This window comes from Electrona antarctica, assembly GCF_951216825.1.
Source record: "Electrona antarctica genome assembly, chromosome: 1".
Taxonomy (NCBI): Eukaryota; Metazoa; Chordata; class Actinopteri; order Myctophiformes; family Myctophidae; genus Electrona; species Electrona antarctica.
In genome coordinates this window covers 59695159-59721413 of record NC_136806.1, presented here as the reverse complement: position 1 = coordinate 59721413, position 26255 = coordinate 59695159, and the positions used below count along the sequence as shown (strand labels likewise).

At 44.9% G+C, this 26255-nt stretch overlaps 1 protein-coding gene across 1 annotated transcript in view; it reads right to left on the bottom strand.

Moving 5' to 3' along the window:
• The window catches only part of drp2 (dystrophin related protein 2), a 201813-nt gene that overhangs the window by 32078 nt on the left and 143480 nt on the right, over positions 1 to 26255 (bottom strand). The window contains exons 18-19 of the mRNA XM_079520405.1: positions 15691 to 15756; positions 3438 to 3593 (exon numbers count right to left, since the gene is read on the bottom strand). Coding sequence (XP_079376531.1) covers positions 3438 to 3593; positions 15691 to 15756 — 222 coding nt within the window. The remainder of the gene's footprint in view (positions 1 to 3437; positions 3594 to 15690; positions 15757 to 26255) is intronic.

Sequence of the window (26255 nt, the reverse complement as noted above, 5' to 3'; positions counted from 1 at the left end):
TGCGTGCGTGTGTGTGTGTGTGTGTGTATGGAGTGCCGGAGAGGAGACGGTCAGACAGAGTCAGTGGCATGTCTCGGTGGAACAAGCATGCTCACGTGTGCGCACGAACACACACATACACGCGCGCACACACACGCACACACACACGCACATACGCGCACACACACACACAGTAAAATCCTGAGTGTTCATTTAAATGTCAAATGTGTAAATTGCACGCACACATGTTCACATGCATAAACACGACATCAATGTACAGTATACGTATACAACACACACACACACACACACACACACACACGCGCACACGCACACACACGCACACACACACACACACACACACACACACACAGGGACTGGAGGGAGACGTGTGTTAATATCAACGCAAGCAGTCATTTTAGCACGCACTGGAAATGCAGCATCTCTATATGTGGTTGCCTGCAATGGTGTTCATCATTTATTACATGAAGCGACGCTGCCGTCAACATTAATGCACATGACACAACAGTTATCTTTGTTCAGAATGTAATAAGTGGAGTCAGGTTATTCCTTCTCTCTCAGGCCTGACTGCGGGCCTCCAATCTGCATAATAGTGCATACACAATTCTATAAATGTCTCGTATACAAACTGCCATTATGTTAAAGATACAGAGCCTGTTAGGCCTTGAGGCGTCTAGCATTACCGCGAGTGTTGTGTTGCTTTGTGTGCTTTTGTCCCTCGAATATCTTAAAATCAATGCCTTTTGTCAGATGCCGAATTTCGCAGGGCTTTGGAGTGAATGGGAGACTGTACTACTGCATCAGCGGCAAATCCAAACACCCCAGTCTAGAGGATCAAAGCTGTTTGGGTTTCTCTAGATAACAATGCAACAGTGGGGTATAGCGTTCAAACGCCATGCGCATCAGAGTCACAGTAAATAAACTAGTGCAACAACTGGTGATGAATAAGAGCCTTAGAGCACATTGTGGCGTCATACTCGAGGGGGGAAAATGGGTCAATGTTTCAGAGAGGCATAGGGGTGGGTGCGTGATTGCGCATGCGTGCTTGCGTGTGTGCGTGCGTGCGTGCGTGCGTGCGTGCGTGCGTGCGTTCGTTTTCTGTGTATGTAAAAGGACAGAGGCCCTCCGAAGACAAGAGAGATGTACCGTATGCGCATATGACTCATACCTATGAAGATTGCCTTTGGTATCAAATTAAGTGAATAGGAAAAAAATAATTGACCTCGAGTGAGGACAACTATACCTAAGGGTGTATAGTATAGGGTGCCGGGAAAAATAAATCCACATTTGAGCACAACAACTAAAATGAGGTCGTCTAAAAAAACCTTCCATCCTTTTAGCACACTAATACATCTTGAATCTGTGACACAAATAATAACACATGTGAAGTCTAAATAAATGGTATTTCTGTGGGCTGGTGATGCTGGTTCATCAACTGGCACACTGTGTGTGTGTGTGTGTGTGTGTGTGTGTGTGTGTGCGTGCGTGCGTGCGTGCGTGCGTGCGTGCGTGCGTGCGTGCGTGCGTGCGTGCGTGCGTGCGTGCGTGCGTGCGTGCGTGCGTGCGTGCGTGCGTGCGTGCGTGCGTGCGTGCACATGAAGAAATGATTGTTTTCTTTCATCAAAGGCCTCAATCAGCAGTGAAAGTGTTTATGCCTATAGCAGCAGGTGGTCATTGATTGGCATTGTGAAGGGAGCGCACAGGGAGGTAGTAGACTCAGGCTCCAGGTGAAGGATTACAAGCATGCATGCATGAACACGCACGCACACGGTTATCTCCTCCAACCTCCCACAGCCTTCATTCCTCAACAACAAGAACAACAAAGCAGCAGATATTTGATCAATGCCCCCCCCCCCCCCCCCCCCCACAGCCCAACATGGTTCCCGACACAGATTCCAGTTAGTCATATACACACTTCATCCTCTACTCTACTAAACCAGTGGTTCTCAACCTTTTCAGGCCCCCCAAAATAATCATACTTTAACTGGGGGACCACCCCCCCCCCCCCCCACCACCCCCCCCCACCCTGACAAGCATTTGGAAAAGTCAAGAGTTAAGGTATTACATTCTGCTTGACTATTATGAAAATAGCACACCTACAAGCTCACAATGCCTCGCGTTGCGATGCGGTTGTGAACTTGTAGATCGTCTCTTTTCATAATTTTCGCCTATTTCTTATATTATTATTATTTTTTGCCAATGTTTGACTGGTTGTTATAGTATAGTTTTTTTGATTACTACTTGATGCAGAAATGGTCTTTTTTGCTGTCATCTAAATAAATAAATAAAAAATAAATAATAACAACCCCTGGGGGTCCCGACTGACTCCTGACCCACAGGTTGTGAGAACCACTGGCCGTTTGTTCTAAGTCAGTGGTTCCCAAAGTGGGGTCCGGGTCTGACCCCTAGGGGTACTTGAGGGAGTTCCAGGGGGTACCTACAGTTGGGTGCCACCGATATTGTCCCTTATCATTTGACCCATTTAGGCCTGACCTCAACATTTTAAAAAATCCTTCTAAATCCTCCAGTTTTCTGAAATAAATATTTTCACGATTTCTCAAAAATAGCAGACCTACAAGCTCGTAGCGCGCCACTCGGTGGCGCGCTATGAGCTTGTAGGTCTGCTATTTTTCAATAGCTAAATTATAACATAATGTTTAAAACACCAAAAGGGGTTCCCGCCCAAAATGGGTTAACTGTCCTTTTGCGCAGATCACGCAAACCTCAGCAAAAAGAAAAGGACAATATCGATGGCCTCCAACTGTACCTACATGTAGCTCAATTAGAGATAGTTAGGAACCAAATGGACCCTTATGGGTCTGTCACTCAGAGAGTGTACAAATGGAACCAAATGGACCCTTATGGGACTGTAACTCTGAGAGTGTACAAATGGAACCAAATGGACCCTTATGGGTCTGTCACTCAGAGAGTGTACAAATGGACCAAATGGAACCAAACTGACCTGTAAGGGTCCGTTTGGTTCCATTTGTACACTCTCAGAGTTAAATTAACATTGATTTTACAATATAAATCGGGGGTCCCAGAGATAGAAATGTCATTAAATGAGCGACTGTAGCCAAATTCATGTCAAACTAGGGGTCCTTGAAACTAAACAGGTTTAGTAATCACTGTCTCTTATGGGGGGTCTTTTCAAATGGGGGGTCCGCAGGCTAATTAGTGTCAATTTGGGGGTCCTTAACCCATTTTGGGCGGGAACCCCTTTTGGTGTTAGCATTATGTTATGCTTTAGCTATTGAAAAATAGCAGATCTACAAGCTCATAGCGCGCCACCGAGTGGCGCGCTACGAGCTTGTAGGTCTGCTATTTTTGAACAATCGAATAACCACTGACATAGAAACATAGCTTTTTCAGAAAACTGTCAGGATGTAGAAGACATTTTTTGAATCTGATCTAAGTATAACAACAACACCACTGACCGGTTCTCGTTCTCCAGGCGGGCCAGGGTGCACTGCAGCTGCTCCTGGTCCTGGTGCTCCAGGTGGGCCAGCAGCAGGCCGTGCTGTCCGCACGGCGAGTCCTGGTCCAGGGCGTGGGGGCTGGAGGAGTGACGCAGGACGTACTGATCTTCATCCCTGAGTTCCCTCAGCAAACACATAGGAGAGACGACAACAACGGCACATTGAGCCATGAGCAACGTCACAGCCCGCCAGCAGCAGCAGCAGCAGCAGCAGCAGCAGCAGCAGGCAGCGGCACGGAGCAGCAGAGTAACCTGCACCTGTTTTTGTTCTTTATATTTTTTATCCCACGATTTTGTAACCCATTTTTCACCCCTGTGTCAATTATCTAATGTGATCCTGGGCTCTACACACCCTCCGCCAACCTAGTCCCCATATATGGGGGACATGGGGAGAGCAACGGACTTGAACTCATGCTTCCTTCATGCCCGAGTGTCCAAGTCGCTCCTTTACACCTGACAGGGGGGAGTTTCCCTGGTTGGACGTAGCGCGTGGAAGGAACACGTTATTCCAACCAGTTCCTTTCACCTCCATCAGGCGCCCCGGCTGGCCAGGGGGAGGCAGTTTAGAGACCAGGATTTTTGTCCCTAGGGGACACGGGGAGAACATGCAAACTCCACACAGACAGGCCCTTTCGCCAACCCCGCCTCGGGTATGGGCACTGATGACGCGGAGGAGGAAACACGCCGCCAGCACCCACAGCGTCCAGAGCAGGAATCGAACCCAGGACCTTCTAGCTGTGAGGCGACAGCACTACCAACTGTGCCACCGTGCCCCCTTGATTTGAACTTTTATAGTCATTATAGTCTCTTGAATAGTTTTCACTTAGTTTTAGTCATATTTTTTAGTCACCCGGATTGTTTTAGTGTTGGTCTAGTTTTAGTCGACTAAATATCGTGAGATTTTAGTCGACTAAATCTACAGTTTATTTAGTCGACTGAAATGTGTTTCGGCGGGCCTTGATGCCGTCGTAATTACTGTATTTACACTTGCTGAAAATAGCCGCTCTACAAGCTCTACAACGCGTCGCAGCGTCCTGCCTGCTGTGTCGTGAAAACCAAGTCCATTACGATGCCATCAAGGCCTGCCAAAATACATTATAGTCGACTATAAAAAAAACAACACCATTTTTTTTTTATGTGACTAAAACTAAATGAAAATGTATTCAAAAGACTATGACTAAAACTGAAACCAAATTTGGTGTCAAAAGCAACACTACAGCAGAGCCAAGTACAGCGTGCACACACGCCGTATAGGACAGGACAGGAAGAGACAGAGCAGCGCAGGGACAGAAAGGGACCACACATTTACACACAGAGGGACAGAAAGGGACCACACATTTACACACAGAGGGACAGAAAGAGACCACACATTTACACACAGGGACAGAAAGAGACCACACATTTACACACAGGGACAGAAAGGGACCACACATTTACACACAGGGACAGAAAGAGACCACACATTTACACACAGGGACAGAAAGAGACCACACATTTACACACAGGGACAGAAAGGGACCACACATTTACACACAGGGACAGAAAGGGACCACACATTTACACACAGGGACAGAAAGGGACCACACATTTACACACAGGGACAGAAAGGGACCACACATTTACACACAGGGATAGAAAGGGACCACACATTTACACACACAGGGACAGAAAGGGACCACACATTTACACACAGGGACAGAAAGGGACCACACATTTACACACAGAGGGACAGAAAGGGACCACACATTTACACACAGGGACAGAAAGGGACCACACATTTACACACAGAGGGACAGAAAGGGACCACACATTTACACACAGGGACAGAAAGGGACCACACATTTACACACAGAGGGACAGAAAGAGACCACACATTTACACACAGAGGGACAGAAAGGGACCACACATTTACACACAGGGACAGAAAGGGACCACACATTTACACACAGAGGGACAGAAAGGGACCACACATTTACACACGGACAGAAAGGGACCACACATTTACACACAGAGGGACAGAAAGGGACAAAGGGACCACACATTTACACACAGGGACAGAAAGGGACCACACATTTACACACAGGGACAGAAAGGGACCACACATTTACACACAGAGACAGAAAGGGACCACACATTTACACACAGAGGGACAGAAAGGGACCACACATTTACACACAGAGACAGAAAGGGACCACACATTTACACACAGAGGGACAGAAAGGGACCACACATTTACACACAGGGACAGAAAGGGACCACACATTTACACACAGAGGGACAGAAATGGACCACACATTTACACACAGAGGGACAGAAAGGGACCACACATTTACACACAGAGGGACAGAAAGGGACCACACATTTACACACAGAGGGACAGAAAGGGACCACACATTTACACACACAGGGACAGAAAGGGACCACACATTTACACACAGAGGGACAGAAAGGGACCACACATTTACACACACAGGGACAGAAAGGGACCACACATTTACACACAGAGGGACAGAAAGGGACCACACATTTACACACACAGGGACAGAAAGGGACCACACATTTACACACAGAGGGACAGAAAGGGACCACACATTTACACACAGAGGGACAGAAAGGGACCACACATTTACACACAGAGGGACAGAAAGAGACCACACATTTACACACAGAGGGACAGAAAGGGACCACACATTTACACACAGAGGGACAGAAAGGGACAACACATTTACACACAGAGGGACAGAAAGAGACAACACATTTACACACAGGGACAGAAAGGGACAACACATTTACACACAGGGACAGAAAGGGACCACACACTTACACACAGGGACAGAAAGGGACAACACATTTACACACAGGGACAGAAAGGGACAACACATTTACACACACAGGGACAGAAAGGGACCACACATTTACACACAGGGACAGAAAGGGACAACACATTTACACACAGGGACAGAAAGGGACCACACATTTACACACAGGGACAGAAAGAGACCACACATTTACACACAGGGACAGAAAGGGACAACACATTTACACACAGGGACAGAAAGGGACCACACATTTACACACAGGGACAGAAAGGGACAACACATTTACACAGAGGGACAGAAAGGGACCACACATTTACACACAGAGGGACAGAAAGTGACCACACATTTACACACAGGGACAGAAAGGGACCACACATTTACACACAGAGGGACAGAAAGAGACCACACATTTACACACAGAGGGACAGAAAGAGACCACACATTTACACAGAGGGACAGAAAGGGACCACACATTTACACACAGGGACAGAAAGGGACCACACATTTACACACAGGGACAGAAAGGGACCACACATTTACACACAGAGGGACAGAAAGGGACCACACATTTACACACAGGGACAGAAAGGGACAACACATTTACACAGAGGGACAGAAAGGGACAACACATTTACACAGAGGGACAGAAAGGGACAACACATTTACACAGAGGGACAGAAAGGGACAACACATTTACACAGAGGGACAGAAAGGGACAACACATTTACACACAGAGGGACAGAAAGGGACCACACATTTACACACAGGGACAGAAAGAGACCACACATTTACACACAGGGACAGAAAGAGACCACACATTTACACACAGGGACAGAAAGGGACCACACATTTACACACAGAGGGACAGAAAGGGACCACACATTTACACAGAGGGACAGAAAGAGACAACACATTTACACACAGGGACAGAAAGGGACCACACATTTACACACAGAGGGACAGAAAGGGACCACACATTTACACACAGGGACAGAAAGGGACCACACATTTACACACAGGGACAGAAAGAGACCACACATTTACACACAGAGGGACAGAAAGAGACCACACATTTACACACAGAGGGACAGAAAGGGACCACACATTTACACACAGGGACAGAAAGAGACCACACATTTACACACAGAGGGACAGAAAGGAACCACACATTTACACACAGAGGGACAGAAAGGGACCACACATTTACACACAGGGACAGAAAGGGACCACACATTTACACACAGAGGGACAGAAAGGGACCACACATTTACACAGAGGGACAGAAAGGGACCACACATTTACACACAGGGACAGAAAGGGACCACACATTTACACACAGAGGGACAGAAAGGGACCACACATTTACACAGAGGGACAGAAAGAGACAACACATTTACACACAGGGACAGAAAGGGACCACACATTTACACACAGAGGGACAGAAAGGGACCACACATTTACACACAGGGACAGAAAGGGACCACACATTTACACACAGAGGGACAGAAAGGGACCACACATTTACACACAGAGGGACAGAAAGGGACCACACATTTACACACAGGGACAGAAAGAGACCACACATTTACACACAGAGGGACAGAAAGAGACCACACATTTACACACAGAGGGACAGAAAGAGACCACACATTTACACACACAGGGACAGAAAGGGACCACACATTTACACACAGAGGGACAGAAAGGGACCACACATTTACACACAGGGACAGAAAGGGACCACAAATTTACACACAGGGACAGAAAGGGACCACACATTTACACACACAGGGACAGAAAGAGACCACACATTTACACACAGGGACAGAAAGGGACCACACATTTACACACACAGGGACAGAAAGAGACCACAAATTTACACACAGGGACAGAAAGGGACCACACATTTACACACAGGGACAGAAAGAGACCACACATTTACACACAGAGGGACAGAAAGAGACCACACATTTACACACAGGGACAGAAAGGGACCACAAATTTACACACAGGGACAGAAAGGGACCACACATTTACACACAGGGACAGAAAGGGACCACACATTTACACACAGAGGGACAGAAAGGGACCACACATTTACACACAGAGGGACAGAAAGGGACCACACATTTACACACAGGGACAGAAAGGGACCACACATTTACACACAGGGACAGAAAGGGACCACACATTTACACACAGGGACAGAAAGAGACAACACATTTACACACAGGGACAGAAAGGGACAACACATTTACACAGAGGGACAGAAAGGGACCACACATTTACACACAGGGACAGAAAGAGACAACACATTTACACAGAGGGACAGAAAGGGACAACACATTTACACAGAGGGACAGAAAGGGACAACACATTTACACACAGGGACAGAAAGGGACCACACATTTACACACAGAGGGACAGAAAGGGACCACACATTTACACACAGGGACAGAAAGGGACCACACATTTACACACAGAGGGACAGAAAGGGACCACACATTTACACACAGAGGGACAGAAAGGGACCACACATTTACACACAGGGACAGAAAGGGACCACACATTTACACACACAGGGACAGAAAGGGACCACACATTTACACACAGGGACAGAAAGGGACCACACATTTACACACAGGGACAGAAAGAGACCACACATTTACACACATGGACAGAAAGGGACAACACATTTACACACACAGAGACAGAAAGAGACAACACATTTACACAGAGGGACAGAAAGGGATAACACATTTACACAGAGGGACAGAAAGGGACAACACATTTACACACAGGGACAGAGAGGGACCACACATTTACACACATGGACAGAAAGGGACAACACATTTACACACACAGAGACAGAAAGGGACAACACATTTACACAGAGGGACAGAAAGGGACCACACATTTACACAGAGGGACAGAAAGGGATAACACATTTACACACAGGGCAGCGCTGGGATGAAACAGAGCTACGAAGCGTTGCAGTCCGTCGTAGACCACACGGCCAAAGTTAACATGAGATGCCAGTTGGAATGCCTTTTCGACATACTAAGCCGTTAAATAAATTCTACCCGCACACAGTGTCTACCATACCGACAAGTGACGCGTGGGCTCACAGCCACGCTGAATGCGTGTCAAATCATTTCATTTGGGGGCACTGAACTAACAAATAGCAATTTGGACGCGAACATGCTCACACGAATAGCCCCGAGTTAGTTGGCATGCATGGGTCTGTGACTGTCACAGACCACAGACCCAATCATTTGCGTGAGATTAATGACAATGTCAATGTCATGATCGAGCGACTTGGTCGAGCAACGAGTTCCTGGGGAACATATAGAACCCTGGGAACATACAGTAGAACCTTTGTTGGGTAAGCGGGAACATAGAACCTTTATTGCGGGAGTACGTGGGGATTCTGGGGAACATATAGAACCTGGGGAACATAGAACCTTTATTGCGGGAGTACGTGGGGATTCTGGGGAACATATGTGACTAAATTTGACTGAGGGACTGCCATTGGATTTTTTTTGAATTTTCGTTTCTTCATGTCATATGAAAGCAGGGAATCATAGCTTCAAATTGACTTCAAATTGGTTGTTCAGTTTGACCCACCAGTTTTGGAGATATGGCTTGCAGTAATTGGAGTAATTGGAGTAATGTCTTGCAGAAAACAGCGAGTTGAGAAAACAGGTTTGAAAGGTTCACTTCTGTGGTCTCTAACATTACACCTAGCTACATGTTTGGGCGTTTATTTCATATTTACATGTCGATTTCAGCTCTGACACTTATTTCAGACTCTAGTATGTGAAGAGTCTGCCTGTGCTATTAACTCATTTTTGAAAGAAAAAAAATGAAAAAAAGTTTTTCTCCTCTGGTGAAAAGCTGGAATTTGCGCGATGGCAGTCTCTCAGTCAAATCTGGTCACATATAGAACCTGGGGAACATAGAACCTGGGGAACATAGGTATGCTCCCCTTATATAGTGTAGCCTTACAACAGAGATGTATAGCCATATGCAACTCTAGATCCATGGGTACAATAAGGCAGGCTGATTGTGCTTACAGATGACCAGATTCACATCTTTGCTCCATATGGTTCCACTAGCACCCCCAGCCAGATTGATTTAGGCTATAATTGTCTGTCACACTGTCTCTCTGGAATCCTACATTGTAGAATTTATTTACTCGAGACAATGCCAGACGGGCAATTATCCCATTTTGGGCGGGAACCCCTTTTGGTGTTAGCATTATGTTATAATAATGTTATAATAATGTTATGCTTTAGCTATTGAAAAATAGCAGATCTACAAGCTCGTAGCGCGCCACTCGGTGGCGCGCTACGAGCTTGTAGATCTGCTATTTTTGAAAAAAATCAAAGAACCACTGACACAGAAACATAGCTTTTTCAGAAAACTGTCAGGATGTAGAAGACATTTTTAGAATCTGATCTCAGGTCAAAATGGGTTATTATACCAGCTGATGCAACCACAGTACAGAAGGATAGGAGAGAATAAGAGAAAGGAACATTGAATAGGGCGGACCACAGCATGAGGCCGGCGGCCAGGCGGCAGCCGAGAAGCATAAAGAGCACATGTATACTTAGAGAGCCATATATACAGCAAGAAATGCAAAGAAGCGCTCCTCATCGACAGGCTCATGCAGGCTAGCAAGACACACCATACACATATATAAGAGCACAGAACAGCATGGCTAGACGTCATACAGAGTTGTTGGGGGGGGGGGGGATGAAATAATCCATAGAGAAAGAGACATACACACGGGAGAGTCTCCAAGAACACATCATGATGGATAATGGATCCATCGTGTCTTATGATGGATCCACATGACCGACGAAGTCATTGATGAATATTTCAATAAGGCTGTTTCTCAATACCAGGAATGACAAGAACAGACTTCATGGAAGCGGCACCAATTCAACCCATTTTGGGGGCGGGAACCCCTTTTGGTGTTTCAAGCGTTATGTTATACTTTAGCTATTGAAAAATAGCAGATCTACAAGCTCATAGCGCGGCACCGAGTGCCGTGCTATGAACTTGTAGGTCTGCTATTTTTGAAAAATGGTAAAAATGTGGCGCAAATCTTTGAATATATATTCTTTCAAAGTGAATGTTTTTAACTCAGGTCTAAATGGATTAACTTGGGAGAACGAACCATGAGACCTGAGAATTATTATTGGCTTATATATTATGCTAAACCTGGGCAAATTCTTCAATCAACATTTTACAAGTAACAATACCGTCACTGCGCTCTAGTCCTACACATTTTATGCTGCTATAATTTGTTGCAATCTGTGACGCTTACATTTAGCCAATCTGCCCAGCACAGCAATCTCTTTTTAAGACTGTTGCTGTTGTTCATACCCACGTGTACCAGCCTACACTTACATATCTACAGCACTGCCGCGGCTAGGGATTACAATGCCGTCCGCGTCCGCACAGTCACTCTGTTGCACAGCGTGCGTTTCTTTTATCCCATTTTGACCTGAGACCAGATTCTAAAAATGTGACTACATTTGACTGAGGGACTGCCATTGGATCTTTTTGTATTTTCGTTTTTTCATGTCATATGAAAGCAGGGAATCATAGCTTCAAATTGACATATTGGTTGTTCAGTTTGACCCACCAGTTTTGGAGATGTGGCTTATAGAGTAATGTCTTGCAGAAAACAATGAGTTGAGAAAACCGGCTTGAAAGGTTCACTTCTGTGGTCTCTAACATCACACCTAGCTACATGTTTAAGCATTTATTTCATATTTACATGTCGATTTCAGCTCTGACACTTATTTCAGACATGCTCTAGTATGTGAAGAGTCTGCCTGGGCTATTAACTCAAAAAAGTTTTTCTCCTCTGGTGAAAAGCTGGAATTTGCGCGATGGCAGTCTCTCAGTCAAATCTGGTCACAAATGTCTTCTACATCCTGACCTGAGTATTCTGAAAAAGCTATGTTTCTATGTCGGTCGTTCTTCGATTTTTCAAAAATAGCAGACCTACAAGCTCGTAGCGCGACCCCGCGGTGGCGCGCTACGAGCTTGTAGATCTGCTATTTTTCAATAGCTAAAGCATAACATGACGCTAACACCAAAAGGGGTTCCCGCCCAGAATGGGTTAGACTGGCCCGTGTATCATTACACGCTTTACTTGTACAACCATGTCTTGCCTTTCATGTTGAACCGTTGCTGTAGGAGAATATCTCATTTGTTCCACTGTAGGCTATATTTGTCTGCGTTTGAAAAAGGACAATAACGACAACCTGAACCCCTGCGCCCTATCTAAGAATAACCCATTTAGGCCTGACGTCGAAATAAAAAAAAAACGTTCGCTCTGACCGAAAGAATATATATTCAAAGATTTGTGCCGCATTTTTTTACGATTTTTCAAAAATAGCAGATCTACAAGCTCATAGCGCGCCACTCGGTAGCGCGCTATGAGCTTGTAGATCTGCTATTTTTCAATAGCTAAAGTATAACATAATGCTTAGTTAAAACACCAAAAGGGGGCCTGTGCCGTGGCTCAGCGGTCCAGGCACCTTGGCTGGTAACCCAGTCTGGCAGTGTGCCGCGGGTTCGACTCCCGATCCCGACGGCCTTTACTGCATGTCGTCACCCCCCATCTCTCTCCCCATCTCCTGTCAGCCTACTGTCTGTCCCTCCATAAAATATATAAAATAAAGGCGAAAGCCACAAAAAAACACCAAAAGGGGTTCCCGCCCAAAATGGGATAACAACTTGTGTAAACAATTTAACAATTTAATGGTAAATTATACATTACCATTAAGTGGAAAATGTAACAGATTAAGTTAGCTTACTGACGAGGCATGGCCTTTGAAACTTCACAAGCCTTACAGACAGTATATATGTGTTCTTTGAAGAGCCTCCCACACACGTTTCTTTTTCGTCGAGTTCCATCCAAATAGCTCATACCGGTACATGCACGTTGCACAAGCCACGAGGCATCAGAGACAAGCTGCGGCAGCACCACTGAGGTTAATTAATACTGACAGACAGGTGCATTTCATTGTAAACATACATATACACACACGGATGCAAATCACAGACCTTATTTCACCCATGCACGAGGCAGGCACACACACACACACACGCACGCACGTCAACGCACATCCCCACATAATCCAAACACACACAAAGACACAAAGGCTAAAAGACACCGACCACGCCAAGGAACAGCAATGTCCGTGTTAACCTATGTGACTATGTATGTGACTATGTTACTATGAGTACCAGTAGGGGCAAAAGTGGCGCTGTTGTGCCAGAAACAGAGAGAGAGATAGTGCTGCACTGTTGCCTGCTAATGAGAGAGGGGGGGGGGGGGGGGGGCTGAGGCAGGGGGAGAGGGGAGTTGCACCACTCAGTTCACACGGGTGTGATTTTTTAAATTATTTTGATTCCAGTGTGGACAAGTGTTTGGTCAAAACCACGTGACTCAATCAACATTGAAACAAGAGAAATCCAAACCCCAAAGTGCATGGCCGTTGTCGCTGTCACTGCACCTTAATTGTCTCTATGTCTCAACACAACAGACATCTGTGATATCTTGATATATCATTTTAATATTCACATATGCTCATTCTGAGTGGGATATAATGTTTGGAACTAAACGATATGGAAGCATGAGACGGTGGGGAACTCTGTGCTGTGAACATTTTGGAAGCCCATTTTGGACATTGATAATAACCTTACTGTAGCTACAGGGACAGATAAGGAATGACAGGAGGATGGATTCGCAACATTCTGATACGATAAGAGGTAGGCTATTTGAGCACATGAATAAATAAAATGTATAGCCGGCTTCATACGGAAATAAATCCTTCTCCCCCCTCTCTCCCTCTCCCCCTCTCCCCCTCTCCCCCTCTCCCCCTCTCTCTCTCTCTCTCTCTCTCTCTCTCTCTCTCTCTCTCTCTCTCTCTCTCTCTCTCTCTCTCTCTCTCTCTCTCTCTCTCTCTCTGCTTGAATGACTGGATAAATCATATATGATACACAGCATTAACGACCACACTTTGCTGAATTACAGAGAACTTTAAAATTATATCAATCAGTTCGGAAATTTCAAACTCACTGCACCTGCCGATAAGACCAGCTCCAAGTTGGTCTTAAATTGAAGCGCAGAGTCCGTAGGGAAAATAGCATTGCGCCGAGATTGCGCCACACCACACCTTATTTTAACCCATTTTGGGCGGGAACCCCTTTTGGTGTTTTAAGCATTATGTTATAATTTAGCTATTGAAAAATAGCAGATCTACAAGCTCCTACGAGCTTGTAGGTCTGCTATTTTTGAAAAATAGTGAAAATGTGGTGCAAATCTTTGAATATATAGTATTCTTTCAGAGCTTTTTTAACTCAAATCTTCGCTTCAGGGGGAGTCCCTGGAACAACATATTTTCAGATAGGGGTCGGCGGCCAAATACATGAAAAAGGTTTAGCACCACTGACATAGAAACACATGTTTTTTCAGGAAAACTGTCGTGATTTACATTTTTTTTAATTTCGACGTCAGGCCTAAATGGGTTAAGACCGAGACACCCACCCACCCACACACGGTAGCTCATTGGTATCTGGGTGCGTGGCGTGTGCATCGGCCCAAAGATATACTGAAGTGAACCTTGGTGCTGCCACTGTGTGGAAGACGGGCGGCCCCTCAGAGTCAATGATCAAACAAGGATTTTCATGTGTGGGAAAAAAAAGTACTTTTGATTCTATCCATGAGCCGGTATATTTTATCAAGTTTTGCCATGCCGTACTTATAACCCATTTTGACCTGAGATCAGATTCTAAAAATGTCTTCTACATCCTGAAAAAGCTATGTTTCTATGTCAGTCGTTCTTCGATTTTTCAAAAAGAGCAGACCTACAAGCTCGTAGCGCGCCACTCGGTGGCGCGCTATGAGCTTGTAGATCTGCTATTTTTCAATAGCTAAAGCATAACATAATGCTAACACCAAAAGGGGTTCCCGCCCAGAATGGGATAATGAAGGTGTGCGTGAGCGCGTGTGCACCATGTACAGTATGCACTGCCATGGGTCATTTACATTTATGTGGAGCAAGGCCACTTTTGCTCCCATGACACTCGGTCAATGACACACGATAATTGAGTGTTGAGGATAAAAGCACAGAGAAATAAGTAGCACGCGTGCCTGTGCGCGCACACGCGCACGCACACACACACACGCACACGCACACACACACGCACACACACACACACACACACACACACACACACACACACACACACACACGCGCAAACAAACCAATCCCAATGGTAAGTTATGAAAGGCTATGGGTGTAATGAGACAGTTTGGTGTGTTAGGGGTGGGGGTGGGGGTGGGGGGGGGGGGTGTATACTCACAGGCTTTCATCAGGAGACAGGCTGTCCGTGAAGAAGGAACAATTCTGGCTCTCCATTTCTGCCAGTCTACACGCACAGACACACACACACACACACACACACACGCACACGCACACACAGTCACACACACAGTCACACACACACACACACGCACACGCACACACAGTCACACACACAGTCACACACGCATTCCCAGGGAGTTCACAGGCACACAACACAGGCACAAAAGAAAATGAGTGAGGAATACAGCGGCGGTTGAGTAGATGAATCAGATTCACTGTTGCAGCAGGTTCAGTTGAAGCTGATGCTATCGCGAAGAAACACAAATGCTGTGTGGGAGAATATTGCAGGATTATGATGTATACTGTAGCTGTTCAACAAAAAAATGGATATAGCAGCAATGACAAGCAAGTGCCGCTTAAAGGTATATTCAGTGATTTGACTTAATCTAAATATCACTTGTTTTTTCTTTTTTTCTGGATAATCCTCCCTACTATAGAGTGTTCTGACCATATAAGGAGTTCCTCCCTGTCCCCAGTGAGCCCCTGGGGTCAAAAAAACCCTAGTTTCAGTTTTGGTGGCGGGTGGCAAAGCCTTCATCCAATCAGGATGAGAGGGGCCTTCCTCCAATCATGATCGAGTGGGGGCGGGTGGGTGCACATGCTGTTGGCCTGTTGCACTTCCCCCCACTGTAGAGCGTGCATGTGCACATTTTGTTACCGGGGCGGACTGGGTGGTTTTCCAAATCACTCAAATCACTGAATGCTCCTTTAACCATTTTCACACATTATTAGGTCATTATAGGCTAAACGTTATCTGGTGAAATGTTCTAAATTGTGTTGGTGGATTGCGTCACAATGCGGTATAGTCGTACCTCTCTTCTGGAGGAGAGAGGTAAAGGCATATTGACTTGCAGCGGTGCGGGCGGTGGCTCAGGGGTAGTGGGTGGCTGGATGGTAACCGCAAAGGTTGCCAGTTCGAACCCGGGCTCCGCCCAGAGTTAGTGTCGAAGTGTCCTTGAGCAAGACACCGAACCCCTGATTGCTCCCGATGTGCTGCTTGGTGCCTTGCATGGTTTCCGCCGCCATCGGTGTGTGAATGTGTGTGTGAATGGGTGAATGTAATGCACTATCTATGTAAAGCGCCTTGGATAAAGGCGCTATATACAGTTGGAGGCCATCGATATTGTCCTTTTCTTTTTGCTGAGGTTTGCGTGATCCGCGCAAAAGGACAGTTAACCCATTTTGGGCGGGAACCCCTTTTGGTGTTTTAAACATTATGTTATAATTTAGCTATTGAAAAATAGCAGATCTACAAGCTCATAGCGCACCACCGAGTGGCGCGCTACGAGCTTGTAGGTCTGCTATTTTTGAAAAATCGTGAAAATATTTATTTCAGAAAACTGGAGGATTTAGAAGGATTTTTTAAAATTTTGAGGTCAGGCCTAAATGGGTCAAATGATAAGGGACAATATCGGTGGCACCCAACTGTATATAAATGCACCATTTACCATTTTGCATGAAGCATTCAGTAAAAGGTCTTTCAGGTATCCTTGAGCAATGCTTGCCTTTCAGCACCATGGACAGCGTGGGGGTTTTTATGCTTGCCTTTGCCTTTATGCTTGCCTTTCAGCACCATGGACAGCGCGGGGGTTTTTTATGAGCAGTTGGAAAATGCTGGGTCCGGCTATGAGGACAGCGCCTCTGAGCCCAGCTGTCCCTTGTACGTCCTTTGACAGCGCAGGGCACTTTCACTGTCTGCCCTGTGTGTAGTGACTGCTGATAAGAAGCAAAGCCGTTTGAGGCATACTGAATTTAAAACGGCTTCATCGAGGAAAGCAACAGGGAGTTCGAAAATCCTTTCCAGGGCTCGTCGTGTATCGGCTCGAATACAAACTCAGGAATCAGTGGGGGTTTGTAAATGCCAAAGAAATGCTTAACATAATCATACCTCATCGTACCATAATCATACGTTTCTATGTACTGTATGGGATTCACACGGAACTGCTTTAGCATGCTGTGGTGCTGCTGCATTGGGTAGTGTTGTTTTTGGCAGCTAAATGTCTATTTTAGTTTAGTCGTAGTCTTTGGAATGAAAGTCAACCGGAATGTCTCGGTGTTAGTCCAGTTTTAGTCGACTAAATATCATAAGATTTTAGTCGACTAAATCTGCAGTTGATTTAGTCGACTAAAATGTATTTTGGCGGGGCCTTGATGCCGTCGTAATGGCTGATTTTACACTTGCTGAAAATAGCCGGTCTACAAGTTCACAACGTGTCGCGACGCGTTGTGAGCTTGTAGATCGCCTATTTTCAGCATGCAACCAAGTGTACAATGACTTATACTGGATCTCTTGTCAAAATTGTCGATATATTTAGTCTTAGTTTTCGTCATCATGGCTTAGTTTTCATTTAGTTTCCATTTAGTTTTCGTCAGTGAAAAAAGGCAGTCGACGGAACATTTTTCGTTTAGTTTTAGTCGACGAAATCAACACTGTTGCTGGGACAGCCCAACAAAAAGAACACATCAAGTGATGCAAGATTGCTGCAAGAAGTACTGGAGCATACAGAACTCACAATGAAGTACATATACATCTAGACAACAGACGATATATTCTGTAGACAGCAGATAAGCTCACCACTTAATGTAGAGACAATTATTAATGATATAGTACTGGGACTGTCGTGCATTTCAATTGTAACGTGTGGGAGAAACTGCAAGAAATCGAGGGCATAACGAGAACACAGATTTGCCAGTATAATGCATGGCATGATGTGCTAAACTTTAAAAACGTCATGCCATTCGATTCGGCGTGCTCCGAATAGTGGGGTGGAGGGGCTTAAAAAGAAAAAAGTATTATGATGAAAAAAATGCTTTTTGACGACATACTATAGTATGTATTTTGTCATGGTTTTCCAAAACGGAATATTTCAACGCTTGATTTAACCACTTTGTGAAGGTCGTAAAAAAATCAAGACCTACACCATTCGATTCGCCGAATAGTCGGGGGAGGGGCCCTACTACGGCTCCCGTGGGGCCGTACTTTGGACACTCCTCCTTTGAGAACACAAAATCACTTGAGCTTGTTTTTTTGTTACAATTTCTTTGCTGCAATTTGCGGATTTCAAATTTCCATCAGTTTCCTACTGGAAGAAACTGCAAGCGGTGTCTACAGTACATATGAGATAGTTTCATAAGAGTATATAAAGGATAGAGACCGAACTGGAGCGTTAGCCTCGCTTGTAGATCTGCTATTTTTCAATAGCTAAAGCATAACATAATGCTAACACCAAAAGGTGTTCCCGCCACAAAATGCGTTAATGGTTACTTTCTCTGCATGCCCCAGGCTTTGGTGCATAAACGCCCATCACAATAGCTGCATGAAGACTAGGGTGCAGTTTATCTAGTTTGTTGTGTTGTGACGAGGAGTATTGGCTCTTTGCTGCCTCTTGCGTCGTCCAAAACGTTGCACATTCTCTTGTAGGCCAAAGAAGAACCTCACATCAATTTGGCCTCATGGTGGCGCTATAACAGACCACTTTCTCTTGAACCGCAATTTTTGTCTGACTATACATGTTTCAGATTCCAGACTTTGACTGCTTTCCAAATTTGGTGGACACTTTTTTTGAATGCCTTTATTATGGAAGGCAGTATCAGGCGAAGTGGAAATGGGGGAGAGAGAGATGGGGAGTGACCTTAAGAGTTATATTTAGACTCTAAGGGAGTGACACACAGCAAAAGGTCGTCGGGATCAGCACTCGAACCCGGGGCACGCTGCCAGGCTATACATCGTAGCCTATATAGGACGGTGCACGGACCTATATGCCAGCGAGCCAATTAACACCTTGAGGGCTCGGGCCTATTTAATCCATTAATAAAATGTGCCCATCGTTTATAGCGCCCGGACCACTTTTACCGGCGGACCGGAAGTTGTTGTGAATGTGTGTGTGTGTGTAGCAGCTAACAATAGCCACACCACTCTAGAGTCGATCCACAACAACGGGAGGTAAGAATAAATCTATCGCGGCTAGCGACTGGACGGCGGAGGGCCGTCAAACACAGGATCTTTTTTCATAATTAGACGGGATGATTTAGATCGCGAAGTTATGAATGTTTTAAGATTTTCGTTGTCGTCAGCTAAACAGGCAGGGGACATTTTCGATGACGTGTCACTGTTGTGCAACACCGAGGATTGCGCAACAAGCGCCTCTAGGCTGTGGAGCGATGCGATCAGTTTTCATATCACTAATTTGACGGAGATTAATCAATCTCCATCTCGGGTAACTGACCGTGCACTTGAACTTGACGGTGATCTCCGTCTTGCGCCTCCAAGGTGTTAAGAGCGCACTTTTCTAGTTTATTGTATGTGTTATTCAAACTTGAGGATCGCATATTGGTACATAAGATCTTACACAAAACCTACAGTACATACAGTATACTGTAGACCAGTGGTTTCCAAAGTGGGGTCCGGGGACCCCCAGGGGTCCTTGAGGGAGTTCCAGGGGGTCCCCAGCTAAATTATAGTTAGGAACCAAATGGACCCTTATGGGTCTGTAACTCTGAGAGTGTACAAATGGAACCAAATGGACCCTGACGGGTCCATTTGGTTACATTTGTACACTCTCAGAGTTAAATTAACATTGATTTTACAATATAAATTGGGGTCTCAGAGATAGAATTGCCATTAAAGGGGCATTCCACTCATTTTCAACATTTTACTATGTCATTAATATACCTTAGAGCTGTTGTGTGGAAATTATAAAAAAGTCCCCCCACTCTGTGTTTCCTAGAACTAGAGGTCCGAAAAAAATCATTAACATGGTGAAACACATCTTGATGATGTCATCAAGATGTGTTTCACCATGTTAATGATTTTTTTCATACTTAAAGTTCTAGGGAACACAGCATGGGGGGACTTTTTTATTATTTCCACACAACAGCTCTAAGGTATATTAATGACATAGTAAAATGTTGAAAATGGGTGGTTTTCCCCTTTAAATGGGGGTCTGTAGACTAATGCATGTCAAACTGGGGGTCCTTGAAATGAAACGGGTTGAGAATCACTGCTAGAGCCGTACAAGTCTTCTCTCATGGGGGTCCCTGGCATATCTTTTCAAATGGTGGTCCGTGGGCACCAACTGGTGTCAATTTGGGGGTCCTTGACATGAAAAAGTTGAACCACTGCTGTAGACGTGTATAGAGCGATAATGAGTACTCACTGTATTATGGACCCTACTGTACAAACAAACTAATACCAAAGGGATTTGACCTCCTCGGGTTATAACAGATGCTTGCCTGGCCCACCATGGACTACAAGACTACAAGACAGCTGTGAAGCTGTGAAGAAACAGATGAAGAACAAAGTTGCTCCAGTCCAAAACATGAAAGACATGGGGTGTAAAATATATTCCACTGAAGCAGAGACTTCCAATTCCTTGCCGTTTCCGCAGGGCTCGCAATTAGGCATTTATTTTCCGGTGGACATACTTCACCTTTTTGGTTATTTTGTTCCTAAATTAGGTCGTTGTACAGTGCGGCACTGTTTTTTTCTACTTCTGTTTATCCATTTAATTTCCGTGAGGGCCGTCGGGCAGACTGTAACGGGCATGTTGTGCCAGCTAAAGTTTCCTGGGGCCTCGGCTTGAGCCAAGAGACCGTTCCAAGCAAATAATTCTAATTGCCAACAAGTGAGTCAACGTGAAAGAAGGACACAGCGATACATACATCAATATCAAAAGGAGGGCCTTGAAGGTAAAAATGGCCGACAAAGAGTAGAGAGGGGAGAAGGTAATGGAGTGCGAGGGAGGGAGAGGGATGGACGGGTCCGTGGGGCAAACAGAAGAGGAACAACAGCAGAGGAGGGTGAAGGAGGGGAGACAAGATAAAAGGTAAAGAGGACAAGCATGTCTGCTCTCTTGATGTGTGTGCTTGCTGTGCTCTGGCAGCGTGCAGAATAGTTGTGAGCAAGTGCCTAAGGGAAAGAATACACACACACATACACACACACACACTATTTCTCTCTCTCACAACGAACTCTGCCGTTTAATTTTATTCCGCCATCGGCGTTCGGCCCAATCGTCCCAGTGTCGTCGTACTGCTGGGGCAGGTCGGCGTGTGTGCACTCATCCGCGGGCGGCGCCTGTGGCGGCGTTCCCTGGTCAGACGACGACGGCGGTGCCGCTCGTCGGCAGTCTGCCTCCGTGAGAGTGTGGAGGTCGTACTGCTGGGGCAGATCGGTGTGTGTGCAACGCGTCCGCCTGGGTGACGGCAGACTGCTGCTGTCAATTTGGCAACTTTGACCAAGAAATGCACAATGAAAAACAGGTATATGGACAAGGGTTCATGGCCATTGGCCAGGGTTCATGGCCATATATAGCGCGTCTTGGAGACGTGACTATACGTGATATCACAATGCGTGACTATATGGGGACATTCCCGTTATATGGGGATTGTGAGTGACGGGGATTGTGAGTGACAGTGGATGTCGTGACAAAAACCTTCGGTTACAATAATGATTTTATTATTAATACTATATCATCAGTCTAATCTAAACATGTGTTTATCTGTGCCATATTATGCTGGTCAAATCATATGTCACGGTCTGTGTAAGCCAGGTTATTGTGCCTGTGAAGGATGGGAAGATACCATAGATTGTTCTACTTATACTGACCATTGTTGCAATGGTGAGGAGACAATTGCAAAGCGAGCTTACAAAATAAGATGTAATAATAAGAGAATTATCTGAGGTGACTGCATTGTTACCACAGCAACCAACCAACCGACACAGACAGACAGGCCGACGAGTCCAGAATACACAAATATAGCAGCGTGGACACAGTCAGTCTTAATTATCACATAACAGCACAGGGTGGACACAGTCAGTCTTAATTATCACATAACAGCACAGGGTGGACACAGTCAGTCTTAATTATCACATAACAGCACAGCGTCTTAAGGTGAGACATGGTAGGTGAATAGGGAAAAAAAAGTTAACTAATAGCTATCACAATGAAACTTCTCCAGTTGATTACTTATATTAAAACTAAGATTCTCTGTATTACAAGTTTTCTGAAATTATATGTTTAAATATGCATACATTTCGGGTCGATAAATCTGAAGATCGGATAAAGCCAGGTTCAAAATGATTGTTTCATTTTGTTGACATATTAGAGACAAAGACAATTACAGAAGGGATTTTAGATATCTCTAATTATCACTCCACAAATCAGAAAATAGTGTCAACAGGCATAAAAAACCCCAATTTTCGGCATGTTTTTAGGTATAAAATGTGATGTAAATCAGGCTGTGAATGATATATCATCAAACCCATCTGTAAATATCTGCAGAATATAGTTATTAATAAGACTGGAAAGTTTGGTGTATGTGAGTGCAACTGAAGTGGAGATTCTTTGTCCCAGGTATGAGGAAAACTCATTTTGAGTAAACGGCCTTTAAAGAATTGTATTGTAAAATTCCAAAACGTTTTATTTGAAGCCACTATTTTGAGACAAAATATCTCATCCAAATCTTGGCAACAACATATAATGCCATATATCATTGGAAAGGTCTGGACCTCGAGCTGACTGTGGTTTGATCCAAATATGGTCACTTCCTTTGTACCAACAACCAATCATGAAAATTGAGAGGGTGGATTTTCACCCAGCAAAACGAGCTGTCATTGGCTAAAATAAACTATTAAAATAAACATCTAAATCTGTGTTTTGAATGTTTATTTTGCTTTAGTTTGGAAGAAAACATGTTTAGGAAGCAAAATAACAAAAGAAAAAGGAAAAATCATGATTTCACCTACCATGTCTCGCCTTAATTATCACATAACAGTACAGCGTGGACACAGTCAGTCTTAATTATCACATAACAGTACAGCGTGGACACAGTCAGTCTTAATTATCACATAACAGTACAGCGTGGACACAGTCAGTCTTAATTATCACATAACAGTACAGCGTGGACACAGTCAGTCTTAATTATCACATAACAGTACAGTGTGGACACAGTCAGTCTTAATTATCACATAACAGTACAGCGTGGACACAGTCAGTCTTAATTATCACATAACAGTACAGCGTGGACACAGTCAGTCTTAATTATCACATAACAGTACAGCGTGGACACAGTCAGTCTTAATTATCACATAACAGTACAGCGTGGACACAGTCAGTCTTAATTATCACATAACAGTACAGCGTGGACACAGTCAGTCTTAATTATCACATAACAGTACAGCGTGGACACAGTCAGTCTTAATTATCACATAACAGTACAGCGTGGACACAGTCAGTCTTAATTATCACATAACAGTACAGCGTGGACACAGTCAGTCTTAATTATCACATAACAGCACAGCGTGGACACAGTCAGTCTTAATTATCACATAACAGTACAGCGTGGACACAGTCAGTCTTAATTATCACATAACAGTACAGTGTGGACACAGTCAGTCTTAATTATCACATAACAGTACAGCGTGGACACAGTCAGTCTTAATTATCACATAACAGTACAGCGTGGACACAGTCAGTCTTAATTATCACATAACAGTACAGTGTGGACACAGTCAGTCTTAATTATCACATAACAGTACAGCGTGGACACAGTCAGTCTTAATTATCACATAACAGTACAGTGTGGACACAGTCAGTCTTAATTATCACATAACAGCACAGCGTGGACACAGTCAGTCCTAAAGATCACATAACAGTGTGGACAGTCAGTCTTAATTATCACATAACAGCACAGAGTGGACACGGTCAGTCCTAAATATCACATAACAGCACAGCGTGGACACAGTCAGTCCTAAAGATCACATAACAGCACAGCGTGGACACAGTCAGTCCCTAAAGATCACATAACAGCACAGCGTGGACACAGTCAGTCCCTAAAGATCACATAACAGCACAGCGTGGACACAGTCAGTCCCTAAAGATCACATAACAGCACAGCGTGGACACAGTCAGTCCCTAAAGATCACATAACAGCACAGCGTGGACACAGTCAGTCTTAACAGATTTTGTGCCCTTGGCAAAAAAACGGGGAAAAATAAAGATAAAAAAAAATTATGTTAAAAAAAATAATGTAAAAAGTGGGGGGGGAAAAGAAAAAAAAAGATTTTTATAAAAAAAAGAAATATGTCAAAAAAGTGGGCACATGTTGAAAGGGAACACAATGTGTTAATTATCACATAACAGCACAGCGTGGACACAGTCAGTCCTAAAGATCACATAACAGCACAGCGTGGACACAGTCAGTCCTAAAGATCACATAACAGCACAGCGTGGACACAGTCAGTCCCTAAAGATCACATAACAGCACAGCGTGGACACAGTCAGTCTTAACAGATTTTGTGCCCTTGGCAAAAAAAATGAGAAAAGTAAAAAGTGGGGGGAAAAAGAAAAAAAAAAGATTTTTATAAAAAAATAAATATGTCAAAAAAGTGGGCACATGTTGAAAGGGCACACAATGTGTTAATTATCACATAACAGCACAGCGTGGACACAGTCAGTCCTAAAGATCACATAACAGCACAGCGTGGACACAGTCAGTCCTAAAGATCACATAACAGCACAGTGTGGACACGGTCAGCCCTGATTATCACATGTGAGACACAAATCGGACATGCCTTCAATCTGAAGAGCAAAAGCCTTTATTCCAAGCCTGATCTCAGTATACAGAACGTGGGCGGATCGATACTTCAGTCGCTGTGTGGCAAAGACCAATAAGAGCAGTCAGGCAGCAGAGAGAGAGAGAGAGAGAGAGAGAGAGAGAGAGAGAGAGAGAGAGAGAGAGAGAGAGAGAGAGAGAGAGAGAGAGAGAGAGAGAGAGAGAGAGAGAGAGAGAGAGAGAGAGAGAGAGAGAGAGAGAGAGAGAGAGAGAGAGAGAGAGAGAGAGAGAGAGAGGTGAGAGTGGGAGTGGGATTTGGAGAGGTGGAGGTCGGATTTGGAGTGCACGAGGTGGGTGACAGAGAGGGGAGTGTATGATAATATTAAGCGGTGATGCTCGTACCTGCTGGCGTAGTGCTCGATCCTGCTGTGCGTGTCCGCATGGGGCAGCTTGGGAGAGGAGCACGGCCTGCCGAGGAATGAGACAACACACACACACACACACACACACACACACACACACACACACACACACACACACACACACACACACACACACACACACACACACACACACACACACACACACACACACACACACACACACACAGCGAGTCAAATACCTTCAGGGACGTGCAGAGTGTGTTGGAGGGGCAGGGGCTGCAATCCTGTAAAGGGGCACTTTTGGACGAAAATAGCGGAAATAGCAGATCTACAAGCGCTGCGACGCGTTGAGAGCTTGTAGATCAGCTATTTTCGGGGCGCAACCCAGCACTCTTTAAGGTAGTGGAGATGCGGTGTACGATATGGATTTCTTTTTTTTGTAATGTTTTTTTTGTGGCTTTCGCCTTTATTTTATTTAATTTTTATGGAGGGACAGACAGTAGGCTGACAGGAAATGGGGAGAGAGATGGGGGGGGGGGGGAAGACGCAGATGCAGTAAAGGCCG